This window comes from Crotalus tigris, unplaced genomic scaffold, assembly GCF_016545835.1.
Source record: "Crotalus tigris isolate CLP2741 ecotype Arizona unplaced genomic scaffold, ASM1654583v1 scf7180000017633.3093840, whole genome shotgun sequence".
Taxonomy (NCBI): domain Eukaryota; kingdom Metazoa; phylum Chordata; class Lepidosauria; order Squamata; family Viperidae; genus Crotalus; species Crotalus tigris.
The window spans coordinates 2,610,607-2,628,335 of NW_024096527.1; the positions used below are offsets into that span (position 1 = coordinate 2,610,607).

A 17,729-nucleotide genomic window follows, 5' to 3' on the forward strand; every position below is an offset into this window, starting at 1 on the left:
GATCATAACTCATGCCAGTCATTAAGCAGATCATCACATAATAGACCTAATTTTACAACAATTGTTTTTTTGGGGGGACGTTAAGCAAACATGTCTGCAACAAAGTGGACAGAGCCAGCTTCAATACTGCTGGAAAGCAGAAGTAAATGCTGGTTTCTGGCAAAAAAAGGTGTAAATTGTCATCATGTGGCCTGGGGATCTTCACTGAAGCACAGTGTTTATTTTAGGTGTTCATGATACCTTAGCAAAAAAGATTGCTTCATTCCCGCATCTTTTTGCACATGGCAGACATGCAGGTTTTTCTTATTTCACAAGCCCAACTTGGAACGTTTCTCAACATGGGCATCTTTTATCACAACGAACTATCTGTAGCTTTCAAAAAGTTCCAGAGAACTGTTTACCATCTCCCACAAAAAGAAAAAGAAAGAAAGAAAGAAAAAGAAAGAAAGAAAGAAAGAAAGAAAGAATAATGCAAAAGCTGAGCAACCTAGAACAAACAAATAGAGATGGATGACTGCAAGAAAGCAACTTACTTCGGACTGCTTCTGCAGAAGACTGTTTAATGAATTTATTTATTCATTCGTTCATCGGTTCATTCTTAAGGCGATGTGAATTTAGATGGCTTGATCTAACCTTAGGCCTGGATGCTAAACAATCAAGCCTGCTAGCTTGAATAGTGGCAGGCTCAGAAAACATGTACAGTATCCACAAATAAAGGAAATTGCAAACCACTCTTGCATTATCGCCAAGAGAACAGCGCAGACATATGCAGGTAATCCTCGACTTACGACCAAAACTGAACCCAAAATTGATGTTGCTAAGTTAGACATTTGTTAATTTGAGTTTTGCCTCATTTTATGACCTTTCTTGCCACAGTTATTAAGTGAATCACTGCAGTTGTTAAGTTAGTGATAGGGTTGTTAAGTGAATCTGGCTTCCCCTTTGACTTTGCTTGTCAGAAGTTCGCAAAAGTTGATCACGTGACCCCGGGACACTGCAACCGTCATAAATATAAGTCATTTGCCAAACATCTGGATTTTGATCACGTGACCGTGGGGATACTGCAATGGTCATAAGTGTGAAAGATGGCCATAAGTCGCTTTTTTCAGTGCCATTGTAACTTTGAACAGCCATGAAATGAACTGTTGTAAGTTGAGGACTACCTGTATTCACTTAATCACCAGTGGTAGCATTTGTAAGGCAGAATCAGAATGGTGAAGATGGTAAATGCAGAACTGTGATGTAAGGCCTCCTGCCTCTTTGTAATTAAGATGCCACGTCCACCATTGTGCCCATTTTGACCCTCTCATTTCCTTGGCAACTTCTGTTGCTATTATGAGCTAGCTTTGCTTTCATCTAATTTCAAGGGGTCACTGAGCAGGGATGTGCAGGTGATTAAAAAAAAAATAGCTGAATTTGGAAATTCTTGTCCAGGCTTTTTAGTAACTACTGAATTCAGTCATTGTAATGGCAGCTGGTCCTCTCCTTCCCTAGAGGCCTTTTACATGCTGTTATGATCCCCTATATCTTGGTGTCCGAATCCCCCTCTTCTGGATCCATTGCTTTGTTTTCGTAGACATTTTCCTCAGCGCTGTAGGGAGAAGAGAGAAAAACAAAACACTGTGGAGCTGAGGTAGTTCACTTAGCAGGCTTACCACAAACTACAAAGAGCAGGTGTGAAAAGCAGCAGAATGTTAGAATAGTTGGCCATGACAACCACAAGGGACAGACCCTGTGGCCCAACCATGATGCTGGTTTTGTCATCATCATCCTCATCATTTCAGCCATTGTCTATCCACTGCAGGATGAAAGCTTCTTCCGCATGTTTCAGCCCCTCCTGATTGCAAGGTGACTTTGCTCACAATGTAAGAATAACGCCAATAAATAGAAATGAACGAATCAAAATGCCAACCCAATTTGGGTAGGATATTCATTTTTACAGCAGCAATTCTCGCAAGTAATGACAGGTGTAATTTTTTCCAACGTTAGATCAGCTTTAATTTTTTGCATTAATTTGACGTAATTATCTTCTTTAATTGATGAACAACGTACAGAAATGATTAAATTTAGAAACTACTTGTATACCTAATTTAACCTCGAGGAATCTTTTTTGAATATCAGTCATATTTTTAGTGATAATCTTTGTTTTATTTTTGTTTATTTTAAAACCTGCACAATCTCCGTAATCTTCTAAAATTTCAAATAATTTCTGCCTGGAGTGTTCTGGATCTTCCAAAATAAATGCTAGATCATCTGCATAAGCCTGAAGTTTATATATTTCTTTCTTAATCTTAAATCCTCTAATCTGTTCTTCTTGCCTTACTGCTCTAGCAAGAATTTTTAGAGTATAAATAAACAGCAATGGCGAGAGAGGGCATCCCTGTCTAGTGCCTTCCTGTATGTTAAATCTATCTGTTGCCACCCTGTTTATTATAATCTGCGCATATTGTTTGGAATATATTGCAGTTATAACGTTTAAAAAATTTCCTCCTGCTTCCATTAATTTTAATTGTTGTATCATGAATTGCCAATTAACATTATCGAAAGCCTTTTGAGCATCCAAAAACAGACCTGCCACTTGCCGATCATTGTGTGATTCATAAAATTCTAGAATATCTAAGATTGTTCTCATATTCTGTTTAATCTGTCTGTTTGGTAAGAAGCCGTTTTGATCCGGGTGTATAAAATCTATTAGATATTTTTTAAATCTCTCCACCATTATTGAAGCAAAAATTTTGTAATCTGAATTCAATAAAGATATGGGTCTATAATTTTGTATCCATATTTTTTCCATATCTGCTTTTGGAATCAGTGTTATATTTGCCTCTAACCAGGACTTAGGTATTTTAGCTTCGGTAAGTACTGCATTAAAGACCTCTAAGAGATATTGATTAAAAACACTCTGCAAGTCTTTATATAGTTCAGCAGGTTTCCATCTGGGCTTGTCGCCTTATTAATTTTTTTGTCTATTTATAGCCCTAATTAATTCAGACATGCTTATTTCCTCATTTAACATAGATTTTTTCTCCTCTGGTATTTTGGGCAGCTCAGCCTTTACCAAATATTCTATTATCTGTTCCACGCTTCTTCCCTCATTACTCTTATATAAATTTTCGTAAAATCTTTGAGCAATACCCCTTTTCACAGTCTCCTCCCCCTGGATTTCTCCATTTTCATCTACCAAATTAGTAATCCATGATTTCACTTTCTGTTGTCTTAATTTATACGCTAGCCATCGTCCCGATTTATTTGCATGCTCAAAATTTTTTTTGATTAGCTGCCTGTAATTTTTGTGCATATTTTTCCAATTCCTCTAAGTCAGTGGTTCTCAACCTGTGGGTCGGGACCCCATTTGGGGTCAAATGACCATTTCACGGGGGTCACCAAACCACGCTGTCCGCCATTTTTTTCCCTTTTCCCTAGCTGTCCTACTCCCTCTTATTGGTGGCCACACCCACTTGGGGGTCACCACAACATGGGGAACTGTATTATGGGGTCATGGCATTAGAAAGGTTGAGAACCACTGCTCTAAGTTAAGTTTGTTTTTAATTAAATCCATTTTTATTTTCAATCCTTTATTTCCAGGATCTCTCTGGAGTAATATTTCAGCCTGTTTATAGTTTGCTTCAAGCCTCATCTTATATTGTTGTTTCTCTTTATTTTTCTTAGCCGTATACGAAATAATAATACGACTTTCAGAGTGGCCACGGGAAAAAAGTTCAGCCCAATACTTGAATATCCTCAGTTGCCCTCCACTTCCCAGACACTTGATCAGTGGGTGAGGGGATGGGAAGAAGTTTGGAAAAACACAAAAACTGCTTTAAAAAAGACTTTGAAACCTATAAAAAGCAGGCTGATAGGAAGAGGGCTCCCCAAAGAACATTCCAAGTTGGGGAGATGGTTTACTCGTCAACTAAGTATTTACGCCTCAAATTGCCCAGCAAGAAATTGGGACCAAAATTCTTGGGGCCTTTCCCCATAGTAAGGATCATCAACCCGGTCACAGTAGAACTAAAACTCCCATGACTTTTAGGGAAAATTCACCCAGTTTTCCATTGTAGCTCGTTGAAGCCTTATCGGGGCTCCATTTTAAGACCTCCCCCAAAGAAGGCACCTGGGCCCCTCGTAGTTGCAGGACAGGCCCACTATGAAGTGAAACGTATTCTTGATTCTAGAATCTTTAGAGGGAAATTGCAGTACCTAGTGCAATGGAAGGGATACCCGTTGTCTGAAGCCACCTGGGTGAAATCCAGTGAAGTGAAAGCTGACAGATTGGTCAAAAGGTTTCATGTTAAACACCCCAACAAACTGAAAAATAACCCTTAACCTATGCTTATGTTTACATTCCAGGATCTGTCCTTTTTTGTAAGGAGGGCCGGATGTCAAGACTGCTAATATTGGATGTTCTTGCTTGCCATATATGAAGAAGCAAACCTGTTTTATTTAGCCTGTATAGCACTTCTAGAGTTAAAGCAGATTGATGACTGTAAAATGAAGGAGTGTGTTATGCTTTGTTACGGGTGTTTGGGAAGGGAGGATTCAGTTTTTGACTTGATGTCATGGTTCCGAAAAAAAGCAGCTTTTCAAAGAGGCTTATTTACCTTAAATAATCCTTTATTTTCTGCATAGCTACGGCACATTCAAAGTTAAGCCAAAAACTGAATCCTCCCTCCCCCAAACACCCGTAACAAAGCATAACACACTCCTTCATTTTACAGTCATCAATCACATTCTCCAATTAATGTGAAGTGTGAAGTGCCCCTCCCGTTACAGCTGACCTTGGCAACACTGTGCTCAGACATTGTTATGGTTAACTAGCATATTTTCCCATCCACTAGGCTAGTATTATCTGCTTTAACTCTAGAAGTACTATACAGGCTAAATAAAACAGGTTTGCTTCTTCATATATGGCAAGCAAGAACATCCGATGTTAGCAGTCTTGACATCCGCGCCTTACAGGTAGTCCCTGACGTACGATCACAATTGGAATCAGAACTTTCATTTCCAAGTAAGGCAGTTGTTAAGTGAGTCATGCCCAATTTTATGGGGGGGGGGGTTGCCACGGTTTAAGTGAATCACTCCGGTTGTTAAGTGAATCACATGGTTGTTAAGCAAATACAGCTTCCCCCATTGACTTTGTTTGTTAGAAGCCAGCTGGGAAGGTCTCAAATGGCAATTGTGATTCTGGATTGCTGCAACTATTGTAAATACAATACACGCCTGTTGCCAAGTGCCAAAATTTTGATCACATGACCATAGGAGACATTACAACAGTCATAAGTGTGAGGACTTGTCATAAGTCACTTTTTTCAATGCCATTGTAACTTCGATCACTAAATAAATGGTTGTAAGTAAAGGATTACCTCTACATGCCCATGATTGGGTGGGAGGAGCATGAATAACCATGTTGACCAGCTCCACCATTAGAAACCCGAGACATAAAATGCCTTTTAAAAATCTATTGAAATAGTAATATTTACCTGCGCATGGTCTCTATGGTCTCCATCTGGTCCTTATCATTCTTTCTGCAAAAGGGGGACAATATTAATGAAGAATTAGGGGAGGATGAAAAGACAAGATAGAACCCACCACCCCTCGAAATATAAGACCCTTATTGTGCCACACCTTAATCACACAAAGAGAGATACAATCACACAATAATACTAATCAGAGGGAAACCTAGTGACCTTCATCCGTACAATGCTCTCAACTTGATTAGTTCTAACTTTGATTAGAGATGGATGAGAGCCTTGGGACAGCTTAGCTTTATTGTGTAAATTTGGCCCCTTTGATTAGCTTGTTGGTCAATGTTTTGAGCAAATCTGCAAAATGGTTTAATTGTGTAACTGAGAAGGGCGATTATGTGAAAATGACTGCTTTTTCGTATCTTTTCCAAATGGTGGGGTACAATCATATTGTTATAATTCCCATCTTAGCTTTTTTTTTTTTTGACACACACATACCCCTCCCCATGGGTGCAAGGTGGATGGACTCAGCTACAAAGTTGATGGGCATAGCATTAGACATTCTGAAGGACCTGGTTGGGGACAGATCTTTCTGGAGAAGGTCTATTAATGTGATTGCTAAGAGCTGGTGCTAATTTGAAGGCACAATAATCAGTTAATCAATGGTTGTCCCAGTTATGTGTTAAGTGGGACCTTAAAACATAAAGAAAGAGATCTGGAAAAGACATACTTTTGGAAGAAAAATATTCGATTGATGAGGTTTGCCACAAACATCACAAACAAGAAGACCATAACAGCAGTTAATCCCACCAGCCAGGGTTGCAAAGTAGTTGACCCATTGGTTGTTTCTTTCACAAGGCCTGTCAGAGTCAATACAAAAAAGATTTGAATTACCCTTACAGTCCAATTTCTCTATCAGACTCCCTTTTTAGGGCTTTGCAACAATTGAGGGCTCCCAAATCCAGCCTGCAAAGATATGTATAACCAGTAGATGGCAACAAAGAGGGTTTGTATCTCATTGCTGCCATCTTTGGCTCCTGGGAGATTTGCAGTCCAATTGTGGTAGCCCAAAAATTTGACCAAGGGCTTAGTGCTGGATGCTATAACATAACAATAGATTAACCACCGTTGTTCGTGTTCAGAGTGCATGTTTCCCATTGAACAGGGAGGAAAGTTGCATGGAGTCAGGGTTATAGTGATTAACAACTGACAGGGGCCACGCACTGGAGCAGTTACGTGTTTCACCAGCAGGGCCAATCTGGGGTTGTAGATGTTTCAGAGGGCATTGTTTAACTGGAGTTAATTAAAAGGTGTTTTTTTTTCCCCCATGGGTCCCAATGCAGTTGGAACACAATTCTTTCTATTGTCTGTGTATCTTGATTTCTTTGGGCCTATTGTTCCTTTCTTGTCAAACAAGTTATGTGGCTGCACCAATCTGATTTTTTTTGCTTCTGGATGTTCGGTGAAAACATTGACTGAATGTTGACTGAAGTAGGCATGATACAACAGATAGTCCTTCAGTTTTGACCGTAATGGAGCCTGCCCATCATGGACATAACTCATGATAATCATAAAGTGACTTGTGACTGATCTGATTGTGGGCTCATTTTGCGGTGACTGTTAAGCAAATGCCATGGGCATTAAGTGAATCCACGGTTTGCTAAGGGTGTGGTTTTGCCGGAAACTGAAAATAAAGGGCAATTTTCATCAGAACTGTCATAAAATGTGGTCACATGACCATAGGGCACTGCAAACAGACTGTCGGAACTTCAAACAGTTGTTAAGCAACATAAGCCAAGGACCAGCTGTATCTGTGTCAAAATGCAGCTTTCAGATTGGACAAAAAACTAGAGGATGGATCAGGTCCTTTTCCCTATCATCCTCAATACATTCTGCTGGTTTTCATCCCCTTTTATGCTTCCAAGAGTGCACAGTAGGGTCAAAAGAGTCAAGATGGTAACTGCAGCACTGTAATCAAAGCCTTGCCCATTTTTATGCATCAAAATATTATGGAGCTTTGATCCTGTCACAGTTGCCATCCTGATATTTTTGATGCCTACTTAATGTTCATGTGCACACATCTAGCAATGGTAACTTGGTTGGCCACCTGAAGTGCTCCAGAACAAGGAACACATTGTAAGATGTTAATAAAATAATTCCTTGTATGTGCCAAAATAGGAATATTTACTAAAATATACTGAAATGGACTATATGAATTTACAGTTTTTTTTTCTAAGCAGGTTGCTTCTAGAATTCATGGAGGGCATTCGGATTTCCTTCTTTCCTTCCTTCCTTCCTTCCCTCCCTCCCTCCCTCCCTCCCCGCTCTCCCCCTTCCTTCCCTCCCTCCCCTACTCCCCCCTCCCTCCCTCCATCCCCTCCCTTCCTTTCTTCCTTCTCCAATCATAATGATTTTGAAGGGGAAAAAAGGGAGGTGAGATTAACACAATCCAGTGAAAGCAATGCTCCTCAACTTCCAGCAGCAGGCTTAGATGGCAGTATAAGCTCTTTGAAAATCTTAGGAGAAAAGCATGGTCCAGATATACAGACACAACTGTGCCACTAGAATGGGGCCATCACTGAGAAGGCTCAACCACACAATTTCCAAAGATTGCTTTCTCTTGGCAGAGGGACCTTCAGAAGACCTCCCCTTCCTAATGTCGTTGGACAGGAATTCTGGAAATTGAAGTCCATACTTCTCAAAATTGCCAATCTTGTGAAACACTGATCTAAGCAACGTAGGTCTATGAACTAAGAAGAAACTTCCTGACAGAACAATTAACCAGTGGAACAACCTGCCTCCAGAAGAGGTGAATGATCCAACACTGGAAGTTTTTAAGAAGAGACTGGACAGCCATTTTTGTCTGAAATGGTATAGGGTTTCTTGCCTGAGCAGGGTCCCTTCTAACATCATCATCATCATCATCATCATCATCATCATCATTATTATCTCCCCTCACTGATTGTTCCTTGAAGCGACTAGTAGTCAGTGCAGCTCCTGTAGCTATGGGGTTATGTTAACAAATCTGAAAATTATGCAAGCTGCTATATGCTGCATCAGTTGAAGTTTACAAATAGTCTTCAAGGGTATTGCAGTAATCTAGATGAGACATAACGAGAGCAGGAACAACCATGATTCAAATTTCAGAAATGACCACAAATTGTAATGGCATGGGGGAATGACTTTGGAGACAGGAAGAAGAGCCATACTGGATAACCTGCAAATAAAGAGACCTCAGCCCAGGGGTGTGTAGGAAGCATTTCTGTAGGGGCCCTCTCTAGTTTTCTGAAGAATAATAGGAGAGGAAGGGAGAAATACTTTCAAGATTGCAAGATTCTGTTAATGTAACCCTACAATAAAAACAGTTAGTTTGACCTGATACATCTATCTACTATACATTTACAATAGTTCACAGGTAAGCCAACAACAAAGATAAAGATAGATGCTGTTATGTCCCGAGCCTTGCAAACGGGCTTGGGGCGTTTGCAGGCAGTCCCGGGCAGGTGCAAGCTGCCCGGGACCAGACAGGCTGTCGCCAGCGCCTGTGCGCATGTGCGGGTACTGGCGCGGGAAAAGTAACACATTGACCCGGGAGTTGCCTATATAAGAGGCTGGGAGTTTTTGGGCGTTGCTGAAGCCTTCATCTGTAAGCTGAACACAGAATAAAAGAAAACCTGAGAACTACAACTGCTTCTCGTGTCTTGCCTTTCGCGAAGGACTCAACACTGGCGACGAAGGTGGGATGCTTTGCACCGACTGAAAAGAAAAAGGTGTAAGCTTACCCAAGTGAGTCCTGAGCGGCGGAACGGCGTTGACTCGGCAGCTACCCGCCAATCCAGTGCGCATTCGGGGGTAGGCTGGCTGATAGACCCGTCTCCTGAAGATGGCAAAAATTGGAAGGCTTTCGGAGTTCGACGTCTCACATCCAGAGAGGTGGGAGTCCTACGTAGCCAGGGTGGAAAACTACCTCAAGGTGAACCAAGTGAGGGAAGATAGCTTGAAGGCTGCCACCCTGCTGTGTGTCTGCGGTCAAGACGCCTTCGAAATTGCGGAGAACCTCGCAGCACCTGTCCCATTAGAGTCTGTCAGCTACGCAGATCTAAAGAAGCTACTGAAGGAGCACTTCCAGCCTAAGATGTTCGTCATCGCATGGCGCCACACCTTCGAGCAGAGGGATCAACGATCCGGAGAATTGGCCAAAGAATACATCGCCGCATTAAGAAAGGCCGCCAAGCACTGCGAGTTCAAGGACCTCGAAGAACGACTGAGGGACCGATTCGTGTGTGGGCTAAGGCATCGAGAGTTACAACAGAGGCTTTTCGCCAAAGAGGACTTGTCCTTCCAAGATGCCTTGAGAGAAGTCACTGCAGAAGAAGCAGCAGGCGGCGCCATCAAGAACATGCGGCCGATCAGGAACAGTCCAGATGTTGCATCCGTGCACCAAGAAGAAGTCCAAGGGAACTCCGAGGAGGATCCGGATGAGGGAGCCGACCGTCTCCACTCCACGAAGGAAGGGAACCAGAAAGGAAGCTCTTCAGCTCCCCTCAAGTGCATCGGCTGTGGAGGTCGCCACAGGAGAACCGACTGCAAGTTCCGCTCCGCTATTTGCCGGGCGTGCGGAAAACAAGGACATATTGCAGCTGTGTGTCTGGGCCGACGAAAAGTACAACCTCAGGAAGAATTGCGCCTGAAAGGTACCAGGGTCCCCAGCCAGAATAGGGTAGGGTTTTGCGCTTCGCGAAGGAGCATCCTCAGGACAGGCACACACAAGCCCATTAAGAAAAAGCTGTCACTCAAGGTGAAGCTACAAGGGGTTCCGTTAACTATGGAACTAGACACGGGGTCCGCACTTTCAATCATCTCCTTACATACATTTAGGAAGATTTGTTCCGGCAGTGGAACTCAGGCCAAGTTAAGGCCTTCTGACATTGTGCTAACAGACTTTCAGAATTCGAGAGTGTGTGTTAAGGGGGAGGCCACCCTTAACGTTCAGTACAAGAATTTTGAAGGTCCACTAGATCTATTAGTAGTAGGGGGTGAACGAACGAGTCTCATAGGACTCGATTGGTTTGAGGCCTTGGGGTACACGTCACGGGGCTCAACAGCTTACAAACATTCGACTTGCAGGAAGTCTGCAAAGAATTCGCAGATGTCTTCAGCCCCCAGCTGGGCACATTCAAAGGACCCCCTTTGTCCTTAAAACTAGACCCCACTGTCACTCCAATTAGAATTAAAGCAAGAAGGGTCCCTTTTGCTTTAAAGAGTAAAATTGACACTGAGTTGGACAAACTGATCCAACAAGGAATTCTAGAACCTGTTGACTCCAGTCCTTGGGAGACCCCCATTGTCACGCCTCTAAAGGCAAATGGGGACATTCGCATTTGTGCCGATTACAAATGCACTCTGAATAAGGCATTACAGCAACATGCCTATCCTGTTCCTGTGGTCAGTCATATCCTGGCCTCTCTCAAGGGGGGGCGTGTTTTTGCAAAGCTTGACCTAGCTCAAGCGTATCAACAGCTGCCTGTTGATGATGATGCTGCTATAGCTCAGACTATTGTGACCCACAGAGGGGCCTTTAAGGTTAAAAAGGCTACAGTTTGGAGTGAATGTCGCTCCTGGGATTTTCCAAAGCGTAATGGAAAACACACTACGGGGTATACCGGGGGTTTGCCCCTACTTTGATGATGTCTTAATTGCAGGAGACTCCACACACATTCTAGCTGAACGGCTAAGGGCTGTTTTATTAAGATTCAGGAAGACAGGCCTCAAGCTTAAGAAGGACAAATGCAAAATAGGGGTGCCTTCTACTGAATTTTTGGGGTTCAAAATTGATGCTGCTGGGATTCACCCTGCTGAATCCAAACTAACTGCCATTTTAGAAGCACCTAGGCCAAAGTCTAAGGCCGAACTTCAGGCCTTCCTGGGCCTCCTGAATTTTTACAATTCTTTTCTTCCACATAAAGCTAGTGTAGCTGAGCCTCTTCACAGGCTATTAGATAAACAAGCAGTGTGGCAGTGGTCACAAACACATGAGACTAGTTTCAATGAGGTCCAGGCCTTGCTCACTTCTAACAGTGTACTTGCACACTTCAATGAGTCCCTTCCTGTGTGCATTGCTTGTGATGCTTCCCCTTACGGGGTCGGAGCTGTCCTGAGCCACCTCAGGTCTGATGGAACTCAGGTTCCTGTTGCATATTACTCCAGAACATTGTCTTCTGCTGAGCGCAACTACGCTCAGATAGACAGGGAGGCTTTAGCTGTTGTTGCTGGAATTAAAAAATTCCATGATTTTTTATATGGCAGGCATTTCACGGTCTTCACTGACCATAAGCCTCTGCTGGGACTGTTTACCACATGTAAGCAAACTCCCCAAATCATTTCACCTAGAATGCTCAGGTGGTCTATTTTTTTGTCTGCATATAATTTTTCCTTATTTCACAAGCCTGGGAAAGAGATGGGCCATGCTGATGGCCTCAGTAGATTGCCCCTGCCAGTAATAGAAGCTGACCCTGCGCCAGCTGTTAACATTCTATCCATCCAAGTCTTGCCAGAGTCTCCTCTGAATGCCAGGGATGTAGCCGCTGAATCGGGCACAGATCACACACTTTCATGTGTCCTTTCTTGGGTTTTGTCTGGATGGCCTGAGCACTGTCCTAGTCCTGAGTTTCAGAGTTTCTGGTCTAAAAGGAACGAGTTGTCCACTTCTCAGGGTTGTCTGCTTTGGGGAAACAGAGTTGTCATTCCCACCTCAATGAGGACTAGGATCTTAGGTTCCCTCCACGAGGGTCATCCTGGCATTGTTCGCATGAAGGCCCTTGCGCGCAGCCACTTGTGGTGGCCTGGTCTAGACAAGGACATTGAGGCTAAGGTGCATGCATGCCACCTGTGCCAACGCTCTCGCCCAGAGATGCCCCAAGCTCCTGTGCATAGATGGGAGGAAACACAGTCCCCATGGTCTAGGGTGCACATTGACTACGCTGGGCCCTTTCAGGGCCAATTCTTCTTGGTCCTCATTGACAGCCATTCAAAATGGCTTGAGGTTGTACCTGTCTCATCCACCACCACTGCAAAGACTATTCAGGTACTGAGGGGGATTTTTGCTGCACACGGGCTCCCAGATGTCATTGTGTCTGACAACGGCCCTCAATTTACTTCCTCCGAATTCCAAGCTTTCTTGCAGGCCAACATGATTCGTCATGCCACTTCTGCACCCTTCCACCCGTCCACCAACGGTATGGCTGAACGCATGGTTCGCATCACCAAGGACGCCTTGAAGAAACTCACCTATGGGGACTGGCATCACAGGTTGGCTGACTTTCTCCTTTCTTATCGCACGACACCATCCACTTCTACAGGGAGAAGCCCAGCTGAACTTCGCTGGGGGCGCAAACTGACTACGAAGCTTGACCGGTTGCATCCGGACAGACTGCCTTTATCTACCTCACACCCTAGGGCACCTAGACAACTACTAGTGGGTGCCCCGGTTTGGACTCGCAATTACGGGCCTGGTCATATATGGGTCCCCGCTTCTATTTCCAGGGTCACAGGTCCTCTGTCCTACGAGGTCTCCCTGGACAACGGTCATGTCCTGCGTCGGCACATTGACCAACTCCGCCCTAGGCGGGACCTTCCTACTGAGACTCCTGGGTCTTTTCCAGGGGGGGAGGGGGACCCCCTTGAGCAAAGGGAAGGGCACGAGCTGCTGCCCATCACCAATGATGGAGCCACAAACGGCACATTCCAAGATTCCGCGAGTGCCCCAAACAGGAATTCTAAGGGCCTATCCAACCACCAGGCATTCACGCCTACTCCAGCCAGGGAGTCACCCCGGGGGTACAATCACTATTCATCTGCACAGCACAGTACTCCAGTCAGGGAGGATACCCGGGAGCATCCAAATAAATCATACCCCGCAAGAGAGCTGGCACATAATCCCCAGAGTTGGCCTGACCTTACCCCAAGTCCTACAGGGGGTCAAACATACAGGGAGGTGGTCGAGGAACCAAGTCCCGACCACAACAACTCTAGCCCAAATCAGGGAGCAACTGAGTTTTGGGAAGGTACAGAAACCCACACGAGCCCGGACACAGAACGGGGTTTAGGGGATGGACAACCTCCTGACAGGTCTTGGACGGACCTAGGAGGTTCTACAGAGACGCCCAGCAGTGGCTATCACTTCAAGGGGCCCGAGGGCCTACAATTAGGCGGGTCAACCAGGTCACAAAGTGACAGAAGCCCTGGCCTGACGAGCCCGGTGGGCAAGCAAGCAGGCCAGGCATTGGGGCACAGTCCTTGGAAGGCACCAAGGCATGATAAGGAGAACAGGCTCACGTCACCCCTCAGTCGGGGACCACCTGTCAGAAACCCAGAGCTGAGAAGGTCACAGAGAGCAAGGAAATCGCCTAAGTACTTAGAGGATTACATAACATTGCTGGCTAAACAAAAGCCAGTAAACAGTAGGAGCACTGGGGAGTAGAACATTGCATTAAGAAATGATTGTATGTTGGTAGTAGTTTTAGCCCGGGGGAAAGGGGTGTTATGTCCTGAGCCTTGCAAACGGGCTCGGGGCATTTGCAGGCAGTCCCGGGCAGGTGCAAGCTGCCCGGGACCAGACAGGCTGTCGCCAGCGCCTGTGCGCATGCGCGGGTGCTGGCACGGAAAAAGTAACACATTGACCCGGGAGTTGCCTATATAAGAGGCTGGGAGCTTTTGGGCGTTGCTGAAGCCTTCATCTGTAAGCTGAACACAGCATAAAAGAAAACCTGAGAACTACAACTGCTTCTCGTGTCTTGCCTTTCGCGAAGGACTCAACAGATGCATCAGGTCAAACTGGTTGCAAATAGACATAGAAGTTTAAATATTCTGAGGCTGGTCTGCAAGGGGAAAAAGCTATTATCGTTGCAACATTATTTATCTGTATTCAACTAGGGCAGGGTTAGGCAACCTTGGCTCTTTTATGACTCATGGACTTCAACTCCCAGAATTCCTGAGCTAGCATGGCTCAGCTTGGAAACCTCTCCCTTTCCCCACAGCATGGCTGGCTCAGGAATTCTGGGAATTGAAGTCCACGAGTCATAAAAGAGCCAAAGTTGCCTACCCCTGAACTAGGGGGAATAATATCTATGTGTCTTTGTTTTTCATTTTTAATGCCCATTAAACAATTTTAATGTCTTTGTTCAATTGTGTTTTGTTTTTGGAAAATATTCTTTTTTGTTTTGTTTTGGAGTTTGTATTTTAACTTTTTGAATAAAAATAAAAAGTTAGAGAAAAGAAGTAGCATTTAATTCATTTATATGTCCTATTTCTAAACCTCCCATCCCCTTCATAATTGCATTCTAATATTCTAGTAAACTAGTATTCCTTGTTGTGCTCCTTGCCTGGTCTATCTCAAAGGGCTAACATAAATGGTACACAAGAAATAATTGTGTGCTCCTTCTGGCCATGGCCTTCTCTGGCTGTTGTAATCTAATGACCATCTGGAGCTTTACAGGTCAGCGATCTCTTCAAAAGTTGGAAAGTTTAACACCAGCTGTAACTGGTATTCAAATTGAATTTCTTTCTTGCTCTTAATTTTCCCAGAGTTTAATTTAATCATTTTAAATGATTACATTAATTAATTAAAGATTTATTCACAAAATGTGGAAATGGTTCAGACTGTTGATAATTTAAGCTACAAAGCCATGTTACTTGAAAATGTGATATGGGAACTGTATCCTGTTTGAAGGCTCCTGTTCTTTTTAACTTAATCTTTATTTAATTTTATTTACGTATAGTGAAGAGAATATAAAATCAGAGTAATTATCTAGGAACTTGGATGGGGTAATAGACAATCATTACATCTTTGTTGCAAATAATCACTGTATTTAATAATGTAATGATTAATGTAATAATCTAAAACCTACTGAATGAAAGTCATCTTTTGCATTCCTGTGATATTGCCATTTTTTACTGTTCAACTTTTTTATTGGAATAATTTTTCAACCAATTTGACATTCTATGAAAACAATCCAATCCCTTCTGATTTCTCAAGGATTTCCAGCTCTGTAAAACCCGTCAACTCTGTAAGCTCTAAAGAGCCATTTAGGTTTTTAAAAAAATATTTAAGGCCAGTTTTGAATCTAATACAGTAGCTTCAGTTGTGCTTTTTCCTGTTTCAATTTTAAGAATCATTCTAAAACAACAGCTTTATAAGACAACTGCATACAATAATACGTGGTTATTTTAGCAAACCAAGGGTTTTTATGACCATCTCTCCAGCTGATGAATTGGTTTTTATTGAATTGGATGGAATTCCATTTGATAATTGCAATTAAATATATGATTTGTTTTAAAATTTGACTGGACATCTGTTTGTTTTTAATCCAAAATTACATTTTTGAGGAACTGCATGCCTCTCAGAGCTAGCTGATTGAAGTGGCTTCTAAGATCTGTATATAAATTAATACAAGGTTCCTGACACAAATGAGGCCTTATATAGCTGCCCCCAAATCCTCCCCAGCATGGCCCTCAGATTTTCCCACCCATTTGCGGTTTCCCCTGAAAGCAATGCTGTTCCATACCTTGGCCATGAGAACAGGGAGTGAAAACAATTCCTACAAACACCGTCAAGCAGAAGAACAAGTTCATTGTTGTTGTTTTTCAGCCTGGAAGCCTTGTGCGGAGTATAATCATGTATTCCTTGCCTGGGCACTTTTGTTACTACTACTTTAGAAGGAAGGGATGGTTTATTTTCCTTGCAACTTGGAGTATGGACTTGGAACCAGAGGGCACTTGATAATGACTCCTCATTAGGACTTTATGAACTGATACCAAGCTGCGGTGCCTTGATATGAGAAAAATGTATTACCAGTTAGATCAATGGAAAGGCATGTGACACTCTGGGGATGGCAGAACATCCAGAGTGGCTTAAACATCAGGAGACAAATGAGAAAAAGCAACGGAGGTGTCAGAGATTAAAAATATGCTGATTGAGCCATCAAGGATAATTTTTTATTTGGAGAAAGGTCGGAAGGGAGGGAGGGGGGACAGTATATTAAGGCTTCCCATGCAAAATCAAATCAGATCTTCCTTGAGTATATGCAGAGGGCATTTCCTTAATATCAAGAGGAGAAATGATAAAATTCTTGGAAATAATAATAATGATGATGTTAGAAGGGATCCTGGAGGTCATCTAGTCCAACCCCCTGCTCAGGTAGGAAACCCTATACCATTTCAGACAAATGGCTGTCCAGTATCTTCTTAAAAACTTCCAGTGATGGAGCATGCACAGCTTCTGGAGGCAGGTAGTTCCACTGATTAATTGTTGTCAGAAAATTTCTCCTTAGTTCTAGGACCTAGGTTGCTTCTCTCGATTAGTTTCTATGCATTGTTTCTTGCCCTGCCTTCAGGTGATTTGGAGAATAGCTTGACTCCCTCTTCTTTGTGGCAGCCCGTGATATTGGAACATATCATGTCCCCCACTTGTCCTTCTCTTCATTAAACTAGACATACCCAATTCCTGCAACCGTTCCTTATATGTTTTAGCCTCCAGTCCCCTAATCATCTTTGTTGCTCTTCTCTGTACTCTTTCTAGAGTCTCAACATCTTTTTTACATCGTGGTGACCAAAACTGGGTGCAGTATTCCAAGTGTGGCCTTACCAAGGCATTGAAGAGTGGTATTAATACTTCACGTGATCTTGATTCTATCCCTCTGTTAATGCAGCCTAGCACTGTGTTGGCCTTTTTGGCAGCTGCAGCACACTGCTGGCTCATATTTAAGTGATTGTATAAGTATGTCAAAGGATAAATTAAAGAAGAATGTCATTTTATTAGAGGGAAAGAAGCTGAAATTTCTTTTCTTAGTGTTCAGACCAGTAGCCTTTCCATTATGGTTGTAAGTTGAGGACTATCTGTTGTAAACTGTCCAGAGTTTTGGTATTAAGATGGGTGACCATATAGATATTTTAGGTATATTAGTTTCTTTTTACATTTAAAAGAGCCTGGAAAACAAAGACATCTGAAAATATAAAACTGAATCTGAAAAACAGGATATTCATAATCAAGGAAATGAAAGAACGCAAAAGCCCAGTTCCTCATTGCAGTGAAATCTGGTTGTTGCAGGAAAATGTGAAGAAAATATACTTTGCATGAACGCTTGTAGTTTTGAAATTCTGAAAAGTAGCAAGAACATCCAATGAATGCAGAAGATGAACAGGAGAAAGTCCTCTATTTTCCTTCATCTGGCATTTGCCCCCCCCCCCAAGGATCAGCCATGGATTTGC

At 43.0% G+C, this 17,729-nt stretch overlaps 1 protein-coding gene across 1 annotated transcript; it reads right to left on the minus strand.

The window, feature by feature from the left end:
* Positions 1 to 1,423: 1,423 nt before the first annotated feature.
* Positions 1,424 to 16,185, minus strand: SMIM24 (small integral membrane protein 24). Its single transcript, XM_039334677.1, has 4 exons — positions 16,028 to 16,185; positions 6,196 to 6,325; positions 5,481 to 5,525; positions 1,424 to 1,591 (listed from the first exon to the last, which is right to left on the minus strand). The coding sequence occupies exons 1-4, from the start codon at positions 16,092 to 16,094 to the stop codon at positions 1,522 to 1,524; spliced, it is 312 nt and encodes a 103-aa protein (XP_039190611.1). The 5' UTR covers positions 16,095 to 16,185; the 3' UTR covers positions 1,424 to 1,521.
* Positions 16,186 to 17,729: the final 1,544 nt, after the last annotated feature.